The sequence below is a fragment of the Lagopus leucura genome, unplaced genomic scaffold (assembly GCF_019238085.1).
Source record: "Lagopus leucura isolate 7727_CA_CO unplaced genomic scaffold, USGS_WTPT01 Super-Scaffold_100060, whole genome shotgun sequence".
NCBI lineage: Eukaryota > Metazoa > Chordata > Aves > Galliformes > Phasianidae > Lagopus > Lagopus leucura.
The window spans coordinates 987,469-1,012,424 of NW_024962306.1; the positions used below are offsets into that span (position 1 = coordinate 987,469).

General features: G+C 50.3%; 1 protein-coding gene across 2 annotated transcripts in view; it reads left to right on the top strand.

Moving 5' to 3' along the window:
• LOC122188392 (fer-1-like protein 4) overlaps positions 1–24,956 on the top strand; it is a 34,298-nt gene that overhangs the window by 8,462 nt on the left and 880 nt on the right. The window contains exons 14-43 of one of the 2 annotated variants that reach the window (XM_042886663.1): positions 67–253; positions 440–804; positions 1,410–1,518; positions 2,249–2,447; positions 3,149–3,269; positions 3,794–3,894; positions 4,445–4,532; positions 5,544–5,660; positions 6,780–6,932; positions 7,164–7,347; positions 7,882–8,006; positions 8,398–8,532; positions 9,680–9,853; positions 10,008–10,124; positions 10,447–10,608; positions 11,238–11,400; positions 12,409–12,512; positions 12,855–12,986; positions 13,646–13,694; positions 14,530–14,636; positions 14,997–15,128; positions 15,791–15,901; positions 16,330–16,490; positions 16,946–17,116; positions 17,855–18,009; positions 20,140–20,318; positions 20,933–21,018; positions 21,798–21,896; positions 22,156–22,397; positions 24,479–24,762. In XM_042886663.1, the coding sequence (XP_042742597.1) occupies positions 67–253; positions 440–804; positions 1,410–1,518; positions 2,249–2,447; positions 3,149–3,269; positions 3,794–3,894; positions 4,445–4,532; positions 5,544–5,660; positions 6,780–6,932; positions 7,164–7,347; positions 7,882–8,006; positions 8,398–8,532; positions 9,680–9,853; positions 10,008–10,124; positions 10,447–10,608; positions 11,238–11,400; positions 12,409–12,512; positions 12,855–12,986; positions 13,646–13,694; positions 14,530–14,636; positions 14,997–15,128; positions 15,791–15,901; positions 16,330–16,490; positions 16,946–17,116; positions 17,855–18,009; positions 20,140–20,318; positions 20,933–21,018; positions 21,798–21,896; positions 22,156–22,397; positions 24,479–24,762 (4,512 nt within the window). The remainder of the gene's footprint in view (positions 1–66; positions 254–439; positions 805–1,409; positions 1,519–2,248; positions 2,448–3,148; positions 3,270–3,793; positions 3,895–4,444; positions 4,533–5,543; positions 5,661–6,779; positions 6,933–7,163; positions 7,348–7,881; positions 8,007–8,397; positions 8,533–9,679; positions 9,854–10,007; positions 10,125–10,446; positions 10,609–11,237; positions 11,401–12,408; positions 12,513–12,854; positions 12,987–13,645; positions 13,695–14,529; positions 14,637–14,996; positions 15,129–15,790; positions 15,902–16,329; positions 16,491–16,945; positions 17,117–17,854; positions 18,010–20,139; positions 20,319–20,932; positions 21,019–21,797; positions 21,897–22,155; positions 22,398–24,478; positions 24,763–24,956) is intronic. The other variant, XM_042886665.1, reaches the window with a different exon arrangement.

A 24,956-nucleotide genomic window follows, 5' to 3' on the forward strand; every position in this document is an offset into this window, starting at 1 on the left:
GGCATTCCTTGCTCTGTCTATTGGTCTGGTTGGGGCTGTGTGACTCTCAGCCCTCCTCCTTCCCAGGGGGAGACATCTGTGGAGAGCAACACCACTGAGCCTGATTGGAACGAGCAGATCAGCTTCATTGAGATGTTCCCACCTCTTGCCAAGAAGATAAAAATCCAGGTGCTGGATGATGCCAACGTTGGCGATGTAGCCATCGCAACGCATTACATTGACCTGCAGCAGATCTCGGACCCGGGCAGAAATGGTGAGGCCTGGCATGGCTGCTCCCCTGGGGCCTCCTGCTGGGCACATCTGCCCAGGCCACGATGGTCTCCTGGAGTTGGAAAGCAGAAGTGCATGGGCAGTGCGTGCTCACACTGTGTGTCCTGGCTGTCTTCTTGAGGGAAGGTCTCTGCAGCACCTTGTGTTTAATCAGACCCTGTCCCTGCAGGCTTTAACCCCACGTTTGGCCCAGCCTGGGTGAACCTGTATGGCTCCCCTCAGAATTCAGCTCTGCGGGACGTCCACAAGGACCTGAACGAGGGCAGGGGGGAGGGCATCTTCTATCGTGGACGTATCCTCATGGCCATCACAGTGGAGATTTTCAGCAGCCTGGGTATGGCAGAAAGGAAGCTTGAAAGCAAGACGAAAGGTGCCCTCAGCAAGCTGAAACTGAAGAAGAAAAGTAAAAAATCCAAGGCGAAAGCCAGAGAGCTGATCCAGCTGCAGGGAAAGGAGGAGGCTGGGGGCTCTCAGGAGGCTGAGCCGCCTGCAGAGGTCATTGTGGAGGTGGAGGAGCTTCATCCACTCCCTGACGTGAGTCTTTTTGCACTGATGTGACCTGACCCACACCGGCCTGGTGCCTGCACAGGCTCATGGGGAGGAGGCAGAGGGGTCGTTAGCTGGCATAACAATGGCAGAGAAAACCCAGCTGGGCCAGCCAAGGCTCTCTGAGCTTCTGTGAGGGCCAAGGATTCACGTGCAGCCTGCAAACTGCCTCCCTCAGTGAGGCAGGAGCATCCCTGCATGCATCATCACTCTCACATGGGTGTTATTCCCAAAGCATGGCCATCACAGAGCGTGTAGTTCTATCCAGGAGCCTTGGAACTGTTAGCTGGCTCTGGGTCACCACTTGGTCCAGCAAAGATAGGCTAGTGGCAGCTGTGTGGGTACAGTAGCCATCCTTTACCCTATACCTGGATACAAGCTGATGGTGGAGCATCAGCCAGAGCCATGGTTTCATACCAGACTCCTGAGCTTTCCAGGAAAGCTTGGCAGCCCAGCAGTGTCCTGAAGTCCCTCAAGAGTAAAGCCCTCAAGAGGCCTGACAGGCACCAGCCATGGCCTGGTGCTTTGCAAGTCTCTGCTGAGTCAGAGTTTTGGCATGCTAGGCTTGGGCTGAATTCTCTTTCTCTGCACAGAGTGCTTTGGGGAGGAAAGAAGAATTCTTCCTTTTTGCTGCCTTCTTTGAAACCACGATGATGGACTCTTCACTCAGCTCCAAACCTGTCAGCTTTGAGGTCTCTATAGGTGTGTATTCCCCAGGGTCCCAAATGAGGAAACCATGGGAATGGTGTGAACCTCCCTGAGCCAGCCCAGGGCAGCACTGCGGTCCTACAGTGCCAAGCGTCACACAATATATGTCTCCAAATCAGGAGCTCAGGAAGGGTGGAGGATGAGGCCAAGCAGTGCTCACAGTACTTTAATTACTCTAAAAGTCTGTATGATCTCTCATGGGATTGGAGTTTTGCCATATTTGTATGAAACTCCTGTCTGGGGAATATGCTTGAAGCTCTTCAGGGAGTGGAGGTGAGAAGCAGTTGAAAGGTTTGGGAGCAATCAAATGGGGTTAAGTATGTGGTGCTGAGGGGCTGTGACAGTGGATGATGGGGAAACAGTGGCAGGGGATGCAGGTCCAACCCTGGATCTGCGTTGCTGGAGGAGTGCTGAGAAGTCCTCTTGACCTCCTGCTGCTGACCCTAGTCCAGGGGTTTAGATGGAAGCTTCAAGGCCTTTGGTAGAAGCAGTGGAACTTGCAGGCACACACATGGACTTCCTTGTGGTTTCCCAGCTCCATCTCAGATCTTGTTGCCCAAGTGGTGCATTGATGGTTGGATGCTGCTGAAGTGCTGGTTCTGAAAGCAGTGCAGACTCCTGTCCTTCTCTTGGCAGCATGATTGTGCTGATTTTGCAAACTAGCTAACTCATTGTTTAACACTGATCCTGCTTTTCTGACTGCTGTTTAATGCTTATCTTCAAGGAAACTATGGCAAAGCTGAAGAGGCTGTGACCAAAGTGCGTAAAAAAGGAGAGAAAGGAGAAGGGAGAGAAGAAAACCAGACTTTGCTGGATGCTGGTTCAGATAGTGAGCTGGATGTGGAGATCCTGGCCCCAGATTCAGCCCCACAGAACAAATCAATGACAAGAAGCCAGAGACCAGAGCCCACAGAGTATGACAGGTAGGTCATACTTTCTTCATCCTTCTATGCTTTCCACCCCAGTCCTGAACTTCCCATCTTAATTGCTCAGGATGCTATTAGTAAATCTGCTCAGAAATGTGAGTGCTGTGCAGGTGTTTCTCTGCTTTGCAACCCTGCAGCTCACCGTGGCCCAGCGGGCTGCTGTTGTCAGACCCTACAGTGTCTGTGTGATGTCTGCAGGTAGTCATGGACAGGGCTACAGGGAAATGTAACTCATCAGTGCCAGCAGTCCCTTGTCTGGTGGACAAGCAGTATCCCAAGGGCTTGATTCCAGTGCAGAGGAAGGAGAGGAGTGCTCTGGCTCACAGTGTTCTATGCTGGGCAGGCAAGGCAGACAGATGATGAGGTGCTCTGGGAATGCCGCCTTCCTCACCCTACAGGCCTGGCAGTGTCGTGGTTGTGTTGAGCCCTGCGCTCGCTCTCACTCCATCCTGTAGTAGCAAGGAATCTCAGCAGCATCCCACACTCTCTCTGCTGGGCACACTGCTGCTCTCTGCTAGAAACATCATACACTGCCTTGGGATGGCAAAAGGCCAGTTCTGCAGCTTGTATCCATGTCCATGATGCAGGGACCAACGCAGACGGTTCTTTGTGAGGAAAGCAGTCCTTACTGCTCCCTGTGCAAATGCTGCCTTGTGACAGCTGCACGCAGCAGCCCTAATGTCCTGTGCTGCCCCTAGATCATACAGCTGCCTGCCCATGGTGCATGAGAAACCCTGCGTGTATGTGTGGAGCTACTGGGAGGATCACACCTGGAGACTCTGCGTTTCCAACTGGATTGTCAAGCTGGCAGAGCGCCTGGTAACGTGCACAGAGCAGCTCTTGGGGCATGGGGCTTCCTGCCATCGTCCTTTTTCTCGTAGTGCACAGTTACTCTGCATAACACTTAGCTGAAACATCCTCACCCTATGCATGTCATGGGGCTCTATCCCATCTGTCCCTGGCAAAGTATCCTGCTATGGTCTATGACAAAAAGCTCCTCTGCTCTGGGGAGATGCTGCTGCCAAAGGACTTTCAGCCTCCAGTGGTCATAGTGGAGTGAAACCCCTTTCCAGGGCCTTGTCTTTCCTGCTTAGACTTAGAAAGCAGAGCTTGCACTGATGTGTTTTGGTGAGTGCTCGAAGACGGAGGCACGAGGTGTTGTTGCAACCAGTTATCAGGTTAGCCCCAAGGCCCAGAGTCCGTGCGGTGCTGCACTGACCTGCAGTGCTCTGTCTGCCCCAGCTCTGCAGAAGGGCACACCTGGGGCAAACACATCTGCGTCAGGCTTTGCCCTGAGCCCATGGCCAGCTGCAAGCTGCCTGAATGTCATGCTTTCCCCACAGGAGCAGGGATTGGATGATGTGGAGAAGCTCATGAGAAGGCCTAAGGCTAAAGCTGAAGAGAGGCTCCGAGAGGTGCTGGAGGAATTTGTAGCTGGATGCAGGTTTGCATGGCCCTGACTTCTAAGATTTCTTGGCTTTAGGTTAGGAGGTTATATCATGTTCTGCCTGGGCTGCACGCAGCCTCCTCTGTTGTTCTCTAGAGGAGAATAAGTGGAAGGAAACCAGGACAACATGGGGAAAGAATTCTGTAGCTCTGTTAGCTCAGAGGGGAGACCACAATCCTGGGAAGCATAGGGTTAGCAGGCAGCCTTGATGTTCTGGTCTCCTGGGAGTTTCCTAGCTGTTAGGACATTACTTTCCCTCTTTTCAGTCACTCTTTCAGGATACTGGTGTTTTAATTACCGACAGTCTGGTGGGGTCTGATACATACAGCAGTCCCTAACCTTGTAATGGAGACAGTAAAGAAGGGCCTGGAATGCTGAGCCACGTGTACCTTCTGATCAAAAGCCTTGCAGAACAGTCATTACAGAGATGGGGTTTCAGCTACATCCAGTTTAGTAGCGGGGAGGTGGAGCTTGTGGCTCTGCTGTGTCAGCAGTGCTGTCCTACAGCATGCACATTTCCGAGGCTGTGATGCTTTTCTCATTGCAGACAATACTCACTCAGTGCAGAGAGAAAAACAATGGCACATCCAAACCATCTTGACAGATGTCAGACAAAGTACATGATGCGCAACATCGTAAGCTGTGGGGCTTGGGATTATTGGGGAGAACCCGTGTGACACCTGCTCTGCAGGATGCTTCTGGAGGACCAGCTGGAATTGATGCTAAGAGGGAAACTTGGAGCTAAGACCCACAGTATAGTCATACAGCTATAGAATGACTTAGATTGGAAGGAATCTTGAAGATAGTTCCTAGTTCCAACCACCTGCATCTCCCAACATTGCTTAGAGTTTTACATCTTCCAGCACAGGGAGCAGGGACTGCCCATGGCTGCCTCCTGTCTTAAGCAGATGTTGTGCTTGGGTGCCAGCTTTCCTCTCCTGGCAGAGCACAGCTGCAGTCCTGGTCCCCATCAAATCACAAAGCTTTGGTTACTGACCAAAATGCAATGACAACAGTAGGAAATAAAATTCAGGCATGTCTGGGTCCCTCTGCTTTTCTTCACATTGTCGTGGAGTGATAGCAAAAATCCTCTGGTAAGGATGGGTCTCTCTGAAGGAGATAACCAAGCCCAAGAGATGAGTTTTCTGGGTTTTCCTGGCCTGGTCAGTCAACACTAGGTGTGAACCCTGAATTCCTTCTGGATTTCATTATTAGTTCAGGTTCATCACCAAGTTTGTCTTCAGATCTGGACCCTATCAATTAACAGACATGACAGCTTAGCCCTATCTTCCAGTTTCCTTCGGCTTCCACTTCGCAGACTTCTGTGGTCACCAAAATGCTCTCAGACACCATCTGGAGCCTTAGGCCGTCATCTTCTGAAATGTTTCTTTCTTATATGTCCTTCTGTCCCCAATGATGCAAAAGCTCATGGATTTCTGCTGTCGGCAGAGCTGATGGGTTTCTGCAGTAACCTCAACACAGGTTCTCAAGGTTTGCTCTCAGCAGCTGGCAAGCGAGCTGATGGAGGCCAGGCACGATGGGGCAGGAGGGCAGGGTCTCCACTTCCTGCAGAGCCCCCAGGAGTGCCGCCAGTGTGGCATGCATGGCTCACAGCCGGGCATGCGACAGCTCTGCTCTCTGTGCAGATCCTGTATGTGAAGCAGGGCCTCCGTGTGAGGAGGTGGCTGACTCGAGCCAATGTAAAGGAGAAGGTGAAGGAGATGAGGAGAATCCTGGCCAAACTCCGCTTCATGGCTCAAGAGGTACAGCTGCTCCGGGGCACCCATTTCTGAGCACAAGAGGGCACGGGCAAGGAGGGGAAGCAGGGCTGCCTGCTGGGACTTCCATCAGCCTGAAATGGGGATTTTTTTCCAGATGTCTTTCCTTGCTGTGTAAAATCCCAGTTTCCAGCTGCTGGAAGTTACCGTATTTTATGTAATGGCTCTCACGAGGGATGAAGCTTCACAGTCTTGCAGGGTCAGCGGTGTCAGAGCAGGGGTCGAGGGGCCCAGCGTGGCTTGAAGGCAGGGCTGGGTCATCCCCAGCCACCAGGACCTTCCTGCCCTCTCTGCCTGGCCCCAGGCTGTGCTGCAGTGTGGCTGTGGGAAGCGTGTCTGGAAATCAGTCTTGCCTGCCTGCCCACTGGGACCTGACACCGTCCCCTCCTGCAAATTCAGACTTGCAGTGTGGACTCCTGTCTATAACAGAGGCTTTCTGCACTCAGAGTCTCACTGGCTCTGTTTAAAGAGCTCTGGAAACCAAGTGAATTGTTGTAGTGTAAACCAGAGCACAATGTTTGCAGGAGAGAAGTGCCCAGAGGTTGATGCACTTTGGAGAAGTCTTTTGCCAAGTGAAGTTCAATCACTATCACATCCTTGGACATGTAGGACAGATAGACTTTAGAACGAATGAGACTTCACCTCTTGCAGTGCTAGAAGAAGCTGTGCAAGTACAAACACACCAAGAGGGAAAAGAGAGCAGAAGCTAAGATTCAAAATAATTCCTTGTTTCCCTCTGTGAATGTGCTCCTTTGCAAGCCTGCTCTGCATCTGCAGCTTTGTGCTGGCACTGGCATGGTTGTATTGTCTGCACATGGTGCTGTCCCGTGGATTAGCTCTCGGGCTTCTGGCAGGAGGTGCAGGGGAAGTATCACTTCTCCAGCCCCTCTTTCTCCAGCATGGGATGAGTGACTGCATCCCGCTGATTTGTAGGGAAAACCAAATTCCTCGGGGAGACCCACAGAGCCATACTGCAGGGCTGAGTTTCAGAAGCATGTGCCCGACATTTGGCCCCATCACTTGCTTCTGGATCTCCAAAGAGCTGTGCAGCCTCCAGCCCCCCCGTGTGCATCAGGAGATTGTCACTGCTCTTCCTCCCTCCAGCCCCAGTGCACGCTGCCCGATGTCCTCATCTGGATGCTCAGCAACAACCGGCGTGTGGCATACGCAAGAGTCCCTGCTCAAAACATCCTCTACTCAGTGGTGGAAGAGGAGAAAGGCAAGGACTGTGCAAAGATTCAGACTGTCTTTCTGAAGGTAGGGTTTATCCCAAAGCAGTATGTTTCTGCTTGCATCATGCTGCTTCTCCCTCCTTTTTTCTAGCCCTCCTTCCTGACATCCCAGTGTCTGTAAGGAAGCACAGCTCTTGCTCCACTATGTGACACTGTGTCCTGTGCTCAATGGCTGGTCACTGGCCAGCAGCAGTGGTCCTGGTCTGAAGGTAGTATGGCTGGGATGGGAAACTTGCTAACCTTCCTGCACCTTCAGGTGCCCGGCTTGCACACTGGTGAGATCTTTGCCAAACTGGAAATCTACATGTGGCTCGGGGTTACCAAATATGCAAAGAACTGCATGGTGGAGTTGCCTGAGGAGTTCAAGTACCTCTCTGAGAGCAGACAGGAGATCACCCAGTTCTCAGTTCACAGTCCTCCCAGCTGGCTCAGCAGGGATGGTGAGTTCCACAACTTAACCATGAGTGGGCAAACAGAGAGGTGAGAAGTCCTGCCTCGGGTCAGTGCGTGAGGAGTAGGACCTGGCCTGTCAACTCCATGTCATCTCTGAGGCCTGACTGGGAAAGACAAGTCCACTTTGTTCTGATGAGGACACGTTTGCACTCTCACAGGAGGAGCAGCTGGCAGGATGGGGGCTTCCTAGGTGCTGAGTGTGCTGCTGGCAATAAACATGAGCTCTGCCTCTTAGCTGAGTCCCACTGGCGCTCCCCAGTGGTGGATGCTCTCAGATTACTGCACATTTCACATCATGTTCTTCCCAGAGATGCCTGGGGAGCCTGCTGAGCTTCTCTTGCTTGTCCAAACCTTGAGAGACATGCTGGCCCTCTGAGAACTGCAGTGTGTGCCCCTAGAAGTGGTACCCTTGCAGGATGTACCCAGCCTTACCTGATCTTACCTTACCATGTTCCCCCTGATACATCTTTTGGATTCAGGAAGGGCTGGATCAGGGAACTGAGAACTCTTTTTCTTATCAGATTTCAGCTATTTCCAGCTCCGAGCTCACCTGTATCAGGCTCGAGGGATCCTCCCTGCAGATGACAACGGCCTTTCGGATCCATTTGTGAGAGTGGTGTTTTCAACTCATTGCCAGGCCACCAGGGTGAGATCCCTTAAACCCCTGCATCTGCCTTCTTGGATGTTTGGAGACAGACAAAATAGACATGTTGAAGGGCAGTGCTGTGGCAGTCCTCTGGGACATTTTCTAACTCCAGGCACAAGGTATTTCTGTGCTCTGGGTGGTGTGACTGCGTTCAAGGAGCACTTGACAAAACAGCCAAGCAGACTGGTGTCAAGGTGTCAAGGATTGGTTACCACTTACTGTTTGATCCCAAGTGCTTCTACTGTCTCGTGCTTTTACCATCTCTTCTTCTGCCAGCTCCATGTGACTGTGGTGGAGAGATCAGCCCACACTTCCCCAGTCTCTTTACAAAGTGCATGTGCTTTGTTTCCATGGGCTGTGGTAAACTCAGACCTCTTGTCTCTGTCTGCAGACAATGGAGGAGACATTGAGCCCAATGTGGAACGAGTTACTTCTGTTTGACCAGCTCATTATTGATGGGAAGAGAGAAGAGTTGAAAACAGAGACTCCTGTTGTTATAATCAGTCTCTTCAGTCAGAGTACATTTGTAAGTACAGCCACACTGCCCTCGTGCTGTCACTTCAAAGACAGGGAAGGCAGAACAGCAGTGTGTGAGTGCTGCAAACAGGCATTTAGGAGCCACATCTCTGTTTTCTGTCACCCTGCCTGATCCTGATGTGCCAGTGGCAGTGGGTCCTGAGGGCTATGGCTGAGGCTGAGACTTTCTGCAGCCTTTTGAAACGAGCTGGGGTAAAGCTGCTGGCTGCAGGATGCAGACAGCTCAGAGATGCTACAAGTGAGGAAACACATGCTGCATCCTGGATTTCCTCTGTTTGGAGAAGAACTGTGCTTCTCCCATCTGCCTGCCCCCCTTTCTCAGCAGGCTCACATTGTAGAGGGCTTATAGTCATGGGGAAATGATGTGACTTTGAGGTCTGTTCCTTTCCCTCTATCCATCTCCTGTTCATCCTCAGTCCTCCCCTCTTCCTCTTCACTAGTTCTTTGTAGGCATGCTCCTTTCCTAGGGCCTCTTTATTATCATAATGAATGGAAATTACATTGCTTGCACTGGACTCTCCCATGTAGCTCAGCAGCTTTTCTGTGCCCGGTCTGGGGCTCCCCAGTGCACAGAAAGACACTGACATACTGGAGTCAGTCCAGAGGAGTGGCTCCAAGCGGGTTGGAGGTGGAGCATAGGATAGAGCAAGATATAGATAGGATAGAGAGGCTGAAAGTCTGGAATAAAGGATGCAAAGAGGCATCTTACTGCTGTCTGCAGCTGGATAATGGGAGTGGATAGAAAGGATGGAGCCGGACTTCTTTCAGAGGCACACAGAGACAGGATGACAGAAAATGGACTCAGATTGGAACATGAAAAAACACCAACCTTTATGTAATTTCACCTTGAAGGTGAGCCCTGGGTTCAGACAACTTGTGGAATGTTCAGCATTGGGGACATTCCAACCCTGGCTGAAGGACTCTGAGCAATCTGATCTTTGGTGCATGGTCCCAGACCATTTGTCCAGTCCTGTGTGGAAGTAGACCCTAAGTTAATAGGAGCTGCTTCAGGTGCCTCTCATCTGCTCCTGCCTCTGGATGGAACAGAGGATGGAGAAGTGGTCTTATGCATTCCTGTATGGCCGGATGGTGAGATAAAACAGGGATACTTTAACCCTCTCCCTCCTTTCCTACAGGGCTCTCCTGAGTTCCTCGGCCAGGCCTTTGCTGTCCCGCAGGTGAAGCTGGTTGATGAGCCATACTGCAAACCTGCCCTGCAGTTCTTTGATTTTTACAAAGGCTCCAAACCAGCTGGGGAGCTCATTGCCACTTTTGAGCTGATTGAGTTGGATTACAGCGGCTATTTGGAGGTAATGGGCTTGGGAGAAACCACGTCTGCCTTTCAGCTGAAGAGAGGCTGCAGGGACAGACTGTGGGCACAGACCAAGAGGAGAGGGAGTGGGGATACGCTGTGGAGGAGAAATGGTTTCCAGTGCTCAGTGTAACCCGTCTCTGTCTGCTCAGCCATCAGTGCCCGAGGATGTGGAGCCCAAGGAGCCCAGCTACCTGGGAGACCCCCGAGCCGGACGGTTCGTCATCCCGGAGGGCATCCGCCCCGTGCTGAAGGAATTTCGCATAGAGGTGTGCTGCCTTCTGCTGGGCTGGCTCCCATAGCGGGAGGCACAGCCTGCCCGTGGACAGGGCAGGAGCTGGGTTTGATACCCAGCAGGTGCCAGAAATGGAGGTGCCTGACATTCAGGAGAAACTGTCTCAGTGGCTTAACAATCAAAACCGTCATGTTTGTGCCCACAGCATGGGAGTGGATCCTGGTGGCTGGGTGGGAAGAGTGGTCTCATAGCTTTCTTGGGGTCTATGATGAGTGGGGTGGCACTTCTGGGCAGGGCTGTATGGCCGTACCACACCTAGCACGTCTAGAACAGCCCAGCAGCTTCATGTGCTTTAGATCCTGTTCTGGGGCCTGAGGGACCTGAAGCGGGTCAACTTGTTCGAGGTGGATCAGCCACAGGTGATCATTGAATGTGCTGGCAAGAAGGTGGAGTCAGAGGTGATTGTGGCCTACAGTGAGAACCCCAACTTCACCGAGCTGGTCAAATACATGGACGTGGTGAGTGCTGCTGTGCTGGAGCAAACCATGGCTGTCCTACAGTCACATACAGCCTGCTTGCTGAGGTTGAGTGAATGGGAGGGGAGCTGCCCCCAGGGTTTTGCTCTCCTGGGGACCCAGATTTTGGCTGCCTATCAAAACCTTTGCGTATATGCCCGCTGAGATCAGTCTCGGGCATCATCTCTCGCCATGAGGCTCTGGTTTTTGGGCAGAGTTGTAAGGTCTCATCAGATCTCACATGCAGCAGGGCTGCACAGCAGTCTCACAGAGCTGGGATTTTGTTCAGCCTGGAGGATGGGATCTTACTAACACTTACAAATATCAGAAGGGTGTATGTCAAAAGACTGTGACCAGAGTCTTCTCAGTGGTGTCCAGAATAGGACAAAGGGGCACAAAGTGGAATACAAGAAGTTCTGTACAAACATGCCAAAGAACTTTTTTACTGTGAGGGTGCCCAAGCCCCAGCACAGGCCGCACAGAGAGGTGATGGAGTCTCCCTCTCTGGTGATATCCAAAGCTACTTGTAAGCTTTCCTACACGACCTCCAGAGGTCCCTTCCAGTGCCTTCAGTTCTGTGATTCTGTGTATTGCCCACACTCCCACAACCCCTCTGTGTGGTTCTTTTGCAGGAGCTCCCAGAGCAGGTCTACCTGCACCCTCCCCTCAGCATCTTTGTGGTGGAAAAGCGGGCGTTTGGGCGCACCGTGCTGGTGGGCACCCACGTTGTGTCCGATGTGATGAAATTCTCTCCCAGAGAGCTGGAAGAAGAGGAAACAGAAGATGTGCCCAAAGGTGAGTTGCTTGATGAGGTTCCTGTGGAGGTAGCAAGAGGTTCTGCCTGTGGCAAACATCCCCTTCTGCCCTGTAGCCATGCAGCAAAGTCCTCATCCAAGAGCTGTAAGTTGTCCCACAAAAGCATTGCACAGGGCAGGTACGGGTTGGAGACAGTTTGTGATTCCCCTTAGGCTGTGTTTGGGAAGTGGCTGCTGCCAAGCAATGGTGTAGGGTCTGACCTTCTTGGGACAGCAGTTTGCAGACTGTTCTCTCCGAGGGTAGTTTGTCATTTGCCTCCTCACCACATCAGCAGGACTCTTCACCTGTGGATGTACAACCTCCTTAGGGTCTCTTTCCCAGCCACTCTCTGTTTTACAGTTGTGAAAACCAGAAGAGGCAGAATGGCTCATGAAGGTATCTTAGTCCAGCAGGCCATTTATCTGGGGCTGAATAGGCAGTAACTTCACATCTATAGGAATTTTGTGTCTGGAGTCAGAGATGTTTAGTTTATGGAGGACCATTGTTTTCATTTATTGCAATCCTCTGCATAGCTGAGCTGGAGAGCTGTCCCCAGGGAGACTTCCATCAAGTTTTAAGGATTGTGAACTGATAAACTGGGACCACATATTAACAGGTTTCCACTTTTCTTGCATTGCTGGGTCAAGAAATACTCATTGGGTAATGAATTCACCAAATAGCTCTCTGACAGCAGCACCCAAAGCTCCTGATCTGGGAGTGTGTAAATAAAGGAGATATGACGATGAAGAAGCAAAAATTGATGAGTGGAGGATCAAAATAGCAACGTTTCTTGCTAGTCAGTAACAAGCATGTAGATGACAGTGGCCAGTCTCAGTACTTGGATTTCCAGTACAGTTTTGTAAGGATCTGCTATCAAAAGCTTAAAAAGAAATCACACTGCAATGGGGTAAGAGGTGGTTTTCTTGTGGAGTAACAACTGGCCAAAACTAGGAGTCAGTGGGCAGAAAGGAACACATGAGAACATGATGCTCTTTCTCTTCATCTCAGCCCGGAAATTCTCAGCCCGGCATCTTCCACCTCAGACTGTGGTAACCACTGGCCCAGCCTCAGGTCAGCTGGGTCCCAGTGCTCACACCCTGAGTCTGGTGAAGGTGAGTGATGTGTTGGACCCAGTGTGTTTTGAAATTTGGGAATCCAGCTTTCTCTCTGGACTCAAATGCTCCTCTTCTCCTATCCATCTCTTCATTTCATGCCTGCTTCTGCTGTTCCTTGGCACTGCTGTGTGTCTGGGCACTGGAACAGAGAGGAGTTCTGCTGCCTTATGCAATGAATTCTGCTGCCTTTGTAGCGAAGCATGAACACAGAACCTTGTAGCTCCTGTGCTCTGCCTGGAAGCTGAGCCTTTGCTGGGGCTATCAGGGCTCTAGTGCAGGGTGTGCAGGTATCCTGGATGTTCTTTCCCTCCATCTGAATCTTGTCTCTGTGATCTTAAGGCTCCTTTGAAAAAGATTCCTATCAATAAGTTTGCAAAGAAGGAGGATGAATATGAAGAGGAAAAACCAGATCCAGAAGAACTAGACTGGTGGTCCAAGTACTATGAGTCTCTGAAGGAGCTCTATAACCAGGTAATCTCTTGTGATAGCTTTTAGCTGAGGGGAGAATGGCCATAGTGGCTTGGGGAAGAGGTTTTCAGCAACAGAGTGCCATAGGAGATATTGCAGCATGTATCTGCAGGAAGATGTAAGCTTTTGTGTGCCAAGAACACTTACAGTAGTCAGGTATCAGGCATCCTTCAGGTGGGCTGAGGTCAGCAGGTAATGGATGTTGAAGCATCCCTGAGGCTAGGTGTCAAAGTGGTCTTGACAGCATGACTGGGTTCTTGTTAAGACAGTCCTGAAAATAGGGCTTTGCTGATTTGAGATGCAGTGTGGGGACTTTCATGCTGTAAGCTGTCTGTCCTGACCATCTTCCTCATGTGGGCTATGGATGCAAGTCTGCTTCAGATTTCCTTGCTTGCCCTGCCTCCCCAAGATCCCAATCAAAAACAGCAACAACAGCAACAATAACAAAACAGCAGGAAGACCTGGAGAGAGGAAAATCTGTTTCTTCCAGATATACCACTGAGGCACTCATTCGGTACCCTCCTGCAATAATGTTAATGCTAAAATATCTCAGGCTTCATATTGTTGATTCTGCTGGCAGGAAAGTTTTGGAAGTGTTGTATGCTCAGATGGAGAAGCTTTTGCTGTCAGGGATGTGGGGTGACTCTCTTTGTGTGTTTCAGACACGCAGTGATGAGGAAGATGCTGAGAATGATGACCTGAATGATGCAGGTGAGTTTTCTGGGCAGTGTAGGGCCTAGCTCTTCCCACAGAGGTCAATGGGATTGTGGAAATGGAGTCTGAATATTCAGCAGCTGGGCATTGCTTTGTGCACATGGATATTCACCATCCAAGAGTCGTACAAGGACTCAGACCCAAAAAGCAGAGGATCTCAGAATAGTGTTACAGTTGTAAGCTCAGCTTTGCTGAAGTGACTGGCAAGCAGTGACTGGCCCCAGCAATGATCTGAGTCGATGGGACAGTAAATATAGAAATTATATAAATCCTATTTAAGAAGAGGAATAGAGGGTAGGCATATGCCATTTGTTCTCTGGGGATTTGGGACTAGGTAATGAGGCAAAGAAGCACACTCTCTTGTTGGGTTTCTGTTCCCCTAGCCTGATGTCCCAGAGATGGGACCAGCTGTGCTCATCCTCCAGGCATGACTGCCTGTGCACAAAGTAGTGGTGATGGATATCCACCCAAAAGCAGTCCATCCAAACAAGCATCTGTCAGAAGAAGATTCGCTCTCATTCTTGTCTGCCTTGACAGTACCTGTGGAAGACTCCAGTCAGCTTCTTCTGCTTAATCCTTCCTTCCTAAAGAGCATCCATTGTGGCAGGCAGGCCTCTGCTGAATTTTGTTCCCCCACTCACACCAACTTGTCTTGCTGGAGAGCTGTGATGCTGTGGGGAAACCTGTTGCAGAGAGCAATAACTCCAGTAACCATGACACAGGTCAAAGGCCTGGATAAAAAGCAAAACAAAGCTGGGGGAAAATTCATGGATGGACATTTGCAATGATAGGAGAGATCAGAGCATTTCTCAGTCTTCTATTGCCATTTCAGATGGAGGAAATTTAAATGCAGCTTACATTGATATGGAAGCAGAAGATGAAACAGTAATTGAAGCTGAACCTGCTCAGCCCAGGAGGAAGCTCATTGCCACCCTTCAGGTGAGTCTTGGGGTTATGGATATGGCCTCTTTCAGCTCTGGCTCTTTGGGCACATCCTCTTCACTTCCACTACCGTGGAAGCTTAGACTGGGCTGGAGAATCTGACTCAACAGTGTTTTCTGATCCTGTCCTTGCTGGGCTCTGAAACAGCTGTGAGACCTCAGAGCCCAGCTGAGATGCATGTGCTCATCTGATGAGCTTGGGAAGACAGAGGAAATTCATGATGTCTGGCACTGGGTAAGGGAGGATATGATAAAATGGTGAAGGCAGGGGGAGAATGGCCTTCCCTTTCCTAAAAGGGACTCTCCTCTCCTTTAAGATGTTAGAAAAAGGCCTAGAATGAGTTTCTATCTCTTTCAGATCTACAGCTCTGAGCTGGAAAATGAGTTTGATAATTTTGAAGACTGGCTATGTATTTTTCCCCTTTGTCGTGGCAAAGCAAATGATGATGAAGATGGACATGAGGATGAGAATTTTGTGGGGAAGTACAAGGTGCTGTATCATTTGAATACAGTTTGTGAAAGACTACTCTTAAAGTGATCTGGGCCTCAGAGCATGCAGACACCAACAAAGCCTTGGAGATGTATGTGTGCAGAGCTGTGTGAGGTCATGGTGAGGCATGGCCGGGTATACTGTGAACCTTTGTTATTTGATAAGTGAACTTCTTTTAGAACTTTTTAGCTCTTGCAAGGAGAGAACGTGAAGTATGAAGGGGCTCTTATTCTGGTTGAGGTCTCCGGTTATGTTCAGTATTGTAAGTGTTAGCGAGTGTCTCTGGTTCTCAAATTTGTAATCTTGTCTAAAGGATGCATCGGCATCCCATGCAGGAGGACTCTGAAATATCAACTACGAAGGCTGGTTTAAGAAGGTCCCTAGAAAATCTTTGGTGCCCTCCTTCCTTTGGCAGTCGAATTATGCGTATGGAGATGTTCAAATCTTCTGGCATTGGCAGTGGTTTGGCAGCCTGACCTGCAGAGTGACTGCCTGCACTGTGTAGACATGGCAGTGCTTGTGGAAAGGGCTGTCTCCATGAGCATGGGGCATCTGTGCCTCTGATATCCCAGCTGGCAAGGGGGAACGTTCTTGGTGGCTCCAACCCCACCTGAGATCTTTTCTTTCATATCCAGTCATTACCTGCGGTGTCTTTTCTGTAGGGTTCCTTCTATGTCTACCCCAGCGTGGAAGCTGCCATGGAACCCAAGGTTTCGCAGGGTGTTCCAAGGAACAGACCCATCAAGGTTCTCGTGAGAGTTTATATTGTGAAGGTAGGTCTCTGGTGGCAGTGACAGTAATGCCTGGGGGTCTGTCCCAGCCTAAGGACCTTCTGCCATTTTCCACTCAGTGAATGTGAACAGTGACACTTGGGAAAGGCTTGACACTGGCTTGCCAGCCTAGTGGGAGTCAGCTGCAGCGAGGGCTGTCATTTACATCTTCTCCATGAAGAGCCTTCCAGGCTTTCTTGCTTCAGGAGGTGCTAAAAGTTCAGTTGGGCATTTCTCAGCTCCTCTTATTTGCCCTAAGGCAGTGAAGCAAGTAGGTGGGCTGGCAGATGGAGTCATCTCTGGCTCGTTGAGTAGGGATGCATGGGAATAAAAACATTTCACTGCTGGGGCAGTTGCTGAAAGCACTTGACTGATGACCTTGGGATATCACAGGTCCATGCAGTGTCCTCTCTTCACGTTGCTCTCTGCAGCTGATGTGTGGCTGTAACTCCTGTGCATTCCAGGCTACGAACCTGTCTCCAGCAGACCCCAACGGCAAGGCAGACCCCTACGTGGTGGTGACAGTGGGACAGGAGCAGAAGGACACAAAGGAGCGATACATCCCAAAGCAGCTCAATCCTGTGTTTGGAGAGTATGCAGAAAGTTTTCCTCTGCAAGGTTTAATAATAGTGCAGACATGGGGCTCGTGCCGTGACCCAGCATGTGCAGTCTTCTCTTCCTCTCTTCTGGAGAATTTTGTGCTATAAGACAATGATCTCAGACTTGTCTCTTGCCTCCATCTGTCACAGGGGTGTTTGGCTTCAGGAAGGAAGCATTCAAAGGGCTTGATTTATCAGATAAAATAGCAAAACAACAGAGCTTTGGAGACATTTGTTCTTATCTCCAGGAGTGCTATCCACACTCATGGATAAATAACTTTTTTTGTTTGAACAAGGACACTGAAAACTGCACACAGTGAACTTATGGAGAGCCAAATTCTATCAGAGGACTTTGGGCTGGCAAACACAATTCTTAAGAATGGAATGATTGAAGCAGAGCATGTGTTTCACTTCTTGCTAATTACACTTCCCATCTGCTTCCATCCAGAGTTGTAGAGCTGACAGTCTCCTTTCCCATGGAATCAGAGCTCACTGTGGCAGTGTTTGATCATGATTTGGTTGGATCTGACGATCTGATTGGAGAGACTAAGATTGATTTGGAGAACCGATTCTACAGCAAGCACAGGGCCAACTGTGGAGTGGCTTCACAGTATGACACGTAGGTATTGTCTGACACGTTACAGCTGTGAGACTTTCCTCCTCTCCTGCCATTCACAGCACCTCCAGTTTTGCAGGACGGTGCTGGCATCTGCAGTATCCTCTGAGCAGGTGTCGTGCAGTTGCATTACGAGTTACATAAGTCCATTTCCTTCATTTTTTTGCTTCCTACCAACTTCCAGTGATAGTTTGAACTCCTAATGCAGGATCCATTTTGCATGCAGTAGCAAAACATTACTTAATGCAGTCACGCTGGGTTTGTGTGAGAAAGCTGCTCACTAAATATTGTAGTTTTGACCTCTTTCAGAAGGTAGGGCAGTTTCTCTAGCACTAGCTAATTCCGTGAGCAGCTAGATTCTTGATGCTTGTTTTCCTTTGCCCTCCTCCACAATGGATTCTCTGGTCTCTGGTGACATTTCCTATAAGCATATTTTCTCCCCTACTATTTGATAACTAGCTGAGGAGTTATGTCCCCAGAACTGCTAACTGCCCTCTCCCAATTCAGGGCTGCATTGAAGCCACTAGTTTTGTGGCTTGAATGGGCTTGAGGGGCAGCCCTGGCTTGTTGCAGGGGAGAGGAGCTCATTAAGCTTTCCTTTCATTAAGTTTTTGTGTCTGTGGTTTTCCCAGTGAAATCTAGGCAGGGACGTTTTGGCACAGCCTGTGCTGGAGGGAAACATGGAGTCTGTGAAAAAAAACCTGCAATGTCTAAACTGAGCATGTTCTTCCTTCCGTGCAGAAATGGCTACAACACGTGGCGAGATGCTTTCAAGCCCACACAGATCTTGGATAGCTTATGCAAGAAAATGTCACTCCCTGCAGCAGAGTACAGACGGGAGGAAGTCAAAGTGGGCAACAAAGTCTTCAAGGTCCCTCCAGAGGCTTTTCCTGAAGGTACAGAGAGCTTGGGGTGCCATGACTGCTCCTGTGCTCAGCAGTGAGTGCGGTGATGGTGCGGGCTGGGAAGCCAGCAGCCTCTCTTCCCTGAAGTGCTGCTGGGGTCGTCTGCCTACACCCTGTTTGTGGGTCACTGTGTGGGTCCTCAGCACCCAGCAGCCTGGCTTTGGTGGCTGATGTTTTTGGGCTGGGGGAGATGTGGTCCAGGTCATTAGCAACCATAGCAGCTTCCCAGGCAGAAGGTAGAATGTTTTGCAAGGTGACCCTCTCACAGCAGTGTCCTGCATGGATGCTTAGTGCTTGTTCAGCCAGAGCAGCTGTAGCTTACTGCAGTGGCTGATGCTGTCATGGAGCTTTATCTCCATCTGCTTGTGACCACCATCACCCAGAGACTGGAATCCTATTGTTGTTTTCAGGGGGCCTTTTTCACTCTTCTTTCCTGCATTTAGCTGCTTCAGGGATGCTTTGAGTAACTCCCCATTTCTCCTCACTATCGTTAATTTCTTCCTTACAGGCAGCTTTCATATCTCTTTTGCTATTTTTCTTTCCTTATTACTGAAATTACAAGCCCTGGTGCCATTGCCAGTGGAGGAAAACCTTCCCAACCATAGGTCTTCAGTGGCCAGCACTTGTGCAGTAAGTCCACCTGGAGACAGGAATGGAGCAGACCTGGCCTGCTTGTGGATGGCTGGATCTTACGAGGCAAAGCCACGTTTCCTGCAGAAATGATGCTCTCTGTGCCCATGCTACCCGGGGCGGTGGCACCTACATGTCTGGCCATGTTACTTTGTATGTTAGTTTCAGTGTTGCTCAGCACTGGCCTGGCCTATAAGGGTTGGTTCTGTCACGAAGGGGAAATAAATCCCACTCAGAAGAGAGCAAGGAGCCTCCAGAAGCCCTTTTCCCTTCTGTTCAGGTCATTGAGCGGCTGGGAAGGGAGGAGCAGTGCTGTGCTGGTGTCCCTCAAAGTCAGCACTGCCATGCTAGCTGAGGACCCTATGGGTCGGAAGGATGTGATGTGGACATGCTCTTCTTGGAAGAATGACTCCACGCCCCTTTCCTCTGTCTTTTCCTCTCCCAAGTGCTTTTCACCTCTGTTGCAAATACCTGGATCAGCCTTCCTTCCAGGGGCAGTTTGAACAAGTATTTCAGATTCTGGCTCCGGAGGTTTTGTTCACTTATACAGATCCTTGTCCTCCTTGCTATGTTTTCCCTTGGCTCTATTTGCAGATCTGGCTTTCCCCATTGGCCGTCTGTAGTTGTGATTGTTTTTCTGCTGCTCTTACCTCTTCCTGAAACCACAGAGCAAGCATCAGCCTCACCATCACTTTGCAGTTTAATTCTGAGCTGGTATTGCCTCTATTTTGAGTCATTTTGGCCAGTTCCCATTCTGTCTGTGTGCTTTGTTCACTGGAATATTTGTATTGGGTTGGTACCTGAATTACATCTTTTGCTTGGCCTGAAGCTAAGCCAAAAAGTGTTCATGTTGTCAGGGCTCCCACTTCTTCCACCAGCATTTAAAAATGCCATCATTGATTTTTGCTCCAATTAAAAAACAAAACACACAAAAAAAACCCAACAGCTGAGGACAACATTTGCTTTGGTGCAAATGTGGCTGCAACTCCGATTGGAGCCCTGTGGACACCTGCCATGTCCAGGACTGCTTTGGGTGGTTTTCATCTCAGGGTGATCTCCAAAGAGCAGATGCTCTCTGTAAACCCAGCTGTGGGTGGATCAGTGCATCTTTACCCACTGGTTCCTGTTTTTCTCACCATTAGCAGCCTTTACTTTGGTCTTGAACTGTTATTTGCCTTCATTCTATGCCAAGTGGGTCAATTAGCAGCATAGATTGTTAATTAATGGAGGGCATGGCCATGCATCAGTACCGAGTGACGTATGGTTATTTCCTTGAGCACTCCCAGGGCAGTATTTCCTATTTGTTGGTCTGATGGCATCACCACAGACACGAGACCTTAAACTGCCCCAGAGGGTCATATCCCTAGGCCACTGTAAATGCTTTTTTGCCCATTTCCTCTTATTTCTTTTGGCTTGCTCATCTTCTGCTTACGATTTTCCTCCTCACTGTGGCATACTGAGCCCTTTTCCCTTGGCTGTGCCCTGCTGCAGAGGCCTCTGTGAGGGCCCAGAGAGGAGCAGCTGATGAGAACTGGTCAGTGGATGATGAGCACAAGGCTTTGTACGTCCTGCAGCACTGGGAAGAGATGCCAGGACACGGGTACAAGCTGGTACCAGAGCATGTGGAGATCCGATCCCTTTACAACCCTGAGAGCCCTGGGCTTGTACAGGTGAGATGTTTCCTTATCCAAAGCAGATGCTGCTCCAGGCAGTGACCTTTAGGGTGGCTGGTAACCAACACTGGCTGATCCCTTGTTGTCCCTCTGTCTCCATCTCATGGCATGCATCTCAAGCTCTACCCCTTCCTGGATGAGCAGCTGTTTCTGTCCACAGTCAGCAGAAGCTTGATGGCACTGGGGCAGCAGTGCCAAGAGCAAATTCTTTCTTCTGCTGGTGCTGATGCACTGAGCCTATCTGATGGCTCATCCACTACAGAGCGCTCAGAGCTGGAGGGCCAAGCTACTCTGCTCAGTGTACTGCAGCCAGGCTGGGCACGGGATCTCCAGGCTGCAAAAGGCTGCGTGTGAAATAGATTCAGCTCATCTGGAATTATTTTTCCTGGCAGCAGGGTGGGGAGAAAAAGAAGTAATTTTGATAGTCTTTTTTTTTTTTTTTTTTTTTTTCTATCCAACCCTGTCTGAAATCCACACAAAGCTCTGAAGCACTGGGAATAGTGATGGAGGGTGACAAGTGGTGACTTTCCTTGCAGGGCCAATCCCTTGCTCCTTGAAGAGCTGGAGGGTGGTCAGTCTTTCGAAACCTCTCTGCTGTCATCTCTCATCAGGGCTCCCTGCACATGTGGATCGACATGTTTCCCAACGATGTTCCCGCACCACCACCAGTCAATATCAAACCCCGACTGCCCATCAGGTAGCACCCCTGGGAGCAGGGATGGTGTCTTGGGAGCACTGGCTTCAGGCGCGAGGGTTTCAGTGGCACCAGTGTTGGTGAAAGGCAAGGTTAAGCTCCTTGAATGGAGAAGGTAGAAATCTAGGTCTGAGCTACTCACCCAGCTCTTTTGTGGCTGGTGAATGGTTATCCACTGCGTGCCCGGAGAAGGGAAACTGAAGGAGCTGATCTGCTGCTGTCAGAGAGTATCGAGATGAAGGGCCCAGATTCTTCTCAGAGGTGCAACTTGCAGCAAGGAAAACTCCAGCTGGATGTCGTTCATAATGAGAGTGAAGATATCCTGGGATGGGGACTCAGGGAACTGGAGAGGTGTGAGGATATTCGCTTGGAGGTGCTCAAAATTCACGTGGTCCAGGCCCCGATCAATCTGCTCTGCTGCAAAATTAGAGGAGGTTAATGTGGAGACTGTGGAGGTCTCTTCCTACCTAAGCCTTTCTGAGCTTCCGTGTCTAAGTGGTGCTGGGTATGTTTGCACTACACCAGGGATTGTCTTTGTTGTCTTTGCACAAGCTGCTTGTTTTCACCGTGAGTTTTTGTCTGGCAGCGCTGTAACCCACCAGCGAGGGCTCCATGCAAGATAATGTGACTGCTGGGCTGGACTGGGTCAGAGGGGCCTGGCAGGGTGCCACAGGGCTGGGGGGGTTCAGGTCCTACTGCTTCTCTGGTGTAGACTTGTTTTGCCCTCCAAGATGCCAAGCATGAGAGCAGAGGTCTTACACACCCCTGTGTCCTTCCCACAGCTACGAGCTGCGCGTGATTATCTGGAACACAGACGATGTGATCCTTGATGATGTCAACCCAGTAACTGGAGAGCCTTCTAGTGACATCTACGTGAAGAGGTCTGATGGGAGCCAGCAGGGGACCACGTCCTGGCTGTCAGGCTCCCAGCCCTGCCCTGTGCCTTCCACTGCCTCCTCTGAACCTCTGCTCCTTCCTGCCCCCACCCTGACTGCTGTACCCCACAGATAGCGGTCACTTGATCCAATTTCACTCTTTGACCCTTTCCTGCTATCTTACAGGGTTCAGATCTTCCATCTTTCTGCTTTGTCTTACGGGCAGGGTGAGAAGGGGTATGAGATAACTGAGCTTCTCCTGCAGCTGGATAAAGGGACTCGACCACGACAAGCAGGAGACAGATGTTCACTTTAACTCCCTGACTGGGGAGGGCAATTTCAACTGGAGGTTCATCTTCCGCTTCAACTATCTCCCGACTGAGAAGGAGATCACCTACAAGAAGAAGGACTCTGTCTTCTCTGTGGAGGAATCAGAATTTCGGGAACCAGCTGTTCTAGTCCTCCAAGTCTGGGATTATGATAGGATTTCAGCTAATGACTTTCTAGGTACGGCACGGTCTGCTGGGAGTGGGGTGGCTGACCCTCACCTTGCTGAAGCATTCCAGCATTTCCCTTGGGGTCCTGCTCTCCAAAAAAGAACACCAGTAGCACCAGATCAAACCCTTCAGCTCAGCAGTCACCTGGGCTGGCTTTTGACAAGTGTGAGTGATAGTCAGAGCCCTGTGGTTCATACCTGCCCTGCAGAGACACACTGAGCTGGTGTGCCCAGCAAATGTTTTGTACCCCCGTGAGACGTTTGCAGCGGTGATTGCTTCAGTAGTGCTATTTGGGCACCGATGAAAGTGTTAGACAGCAATTTCAGTGCTTCCCAGCAAGCACAGTCTCAGGAACTTTCAGGTAGGAAAGGGTCCCTTCAGTTTTTTCTGCAGCCTCCTATTCCAAACAGGTCTAGTGGCAATCCAGGTTGCTCGGGATTGGGAATTTAGGGTATCTCCAAGGATGGAGATTCCAGCATCCCTCTGGGCCCCTTTCCTAGGCTGCACCACTCTTATCATCCTCAAATTGTTCTGCTTGTGTCTAGTTAGTGTTTGTACTGCTGCAGCTTGTGTCCATTGCCTGACATGCTTTACTGAGTTGACAACTTTGGCATGTTGGAAATCCAAAACTGGACATGGTAGACATGGCAGACACACTTTCACCACAGCTGAGCAGAGGGGAATTTTCACAGAATTAGAGAATCACAGGGGTTGAAAGGGACCTCAAGGGATCGTTGAGTCCAACCTCCCTACTAAAGCAGGTACCTTACAATAGGTCACACAGGTAGGTGTCCAGACAGATCTTGAATATCTCCCTGGAAGGAGACTTCACAGCCTCTCTGGGCAACCTGTTCCAGTGCTCCATCACCCTTACCATAAAGAAGTTCTTCTGCATGTTAGTTTGGAACTTCGTGAGTTCGAGTTTTAGGCCATTACTCCTTGTCCTCTTGCTGTACACCACTGAGAAGAGCCTGGCCTCATCCATTTGCCTCCCACTTCTTTTTAGATATTCAAAAACATTGATCAGATCCCCCCTCGGTGTTCCTTGCCCCAGGCTGAACAGACCCAGGTTACTCAGCCTTTTCTCATTCAGGAGATGCTCCAGGCCCTTTATCATACTTGTGGTCCTCCACCAGACTCCTTCTAGAAGATCCCTGTCTTGTTTTTACTGGGGAGCCCAGAACTGGACACAGTAATCTAAATGTGGCTTCACCAGGGCAGAGCAGAGGGGGAAGATCACCTCCCTCAGCCTTCTGGCCACACTCTTTTTAGTACACCATTTAATATACCAGTGGCCTTCTTGGCCACGAGGGCACACTGCTGGCTCATGGCCAACCTATTGGTTACCAGGACCCCCAGGTCCTTCTCTGCAGAGCTCCTCTCCAGCAGGTCGTGCCCCAACCTATACTGATGCATGCAGTTATTCCTCCCCAGGTGCAAGGCTCCATGCTAGCACTTGTTAAACCTCATCAGGTTCCTCCCTGCCCAGTTCTGCAGTCTGTTTGGTCTTGTTGAATGACACAGCACAGCCTTCGTTGATGGCCATGCTTTGGCCAGTACAGCCCAGTGTGTGATAAGACTGGTCTGCTGCAAGGGCCCAGTGCCTAAGTGGGACGGGAGCCCCTTCCAAGGAGGATAGGGATGGAAGGTGAAGCAGGGGAGTGAGCTGAGGCTATTTCAGATGTAAGTTTCAGATGTTTTCAGATGTAAGTCAAGGATGAAACTCTCAATAAGTTTTGCAGATTTTATAATTCCTTATTCATGTTTTCAGGAACAAGGAGAGGAAAAAGAGCTTGTGCACGTGAGGAGAGCAGGGGGGATGTGGCACTGTTTTCACAATAACACACATGCAGGCCAGATTGGCCACATCAGACAGTAAGGAGACAGGAACTGCATCTTCTGCCTCTCTAACTCTTGGGCTGGTCTTTTCTTGGGCTGAGTTTCAGGTTCCCCACCTGTAAATGCACATTACTCTGTTAGATCATTGCGGCAGCTGGAATGGGCTGGTGCTGGTGGGTGCATGGCTGAGACACCAGCTGGAGCGTGGGGCTCACCTTGGAGTTTCATCACGGGCTATCCTTGTGCCTGCAGGCTCCATTGAGCTGAAGCTGCACGACATGGTGCGGGCAGCCAAGAGCTCAGAGCATTGCACCATCAAGATGGCAAAGGAGAACGCTGCGCCTCGCTTCTCCATCTTCCGCAACAAGCGCATGAGGGGCTGGTGGCCCTTCATCAAACTCAAAGATCAAGAAGATGAGGAGAGAGAGGAGAGGGAGGCCAAGCACAAGAAGAAGAAAAAGAAGAAGTGGAGCAGCTCAGTGAAACCAGAAGACGTTGAGTTCACAGACCCCAGTGGGAACAAGTACTTCCTAACAGTAAGGCAGGGCGCTGGTGGGAGGGAGTGGAGAGTTGGTAATATGCCTTTGCTGGAACGAGGCAACCTGTCCTGCATACACATAACCTGCAGAGGCAGCAGTGACCCATCCGCACACAACTTTGTGCAGGGTCCAAATACCCAGTCCTGGCAAGTACGTGGCTAGCGGCTGCTCTGTGAAGCAGCGCGCTCAGC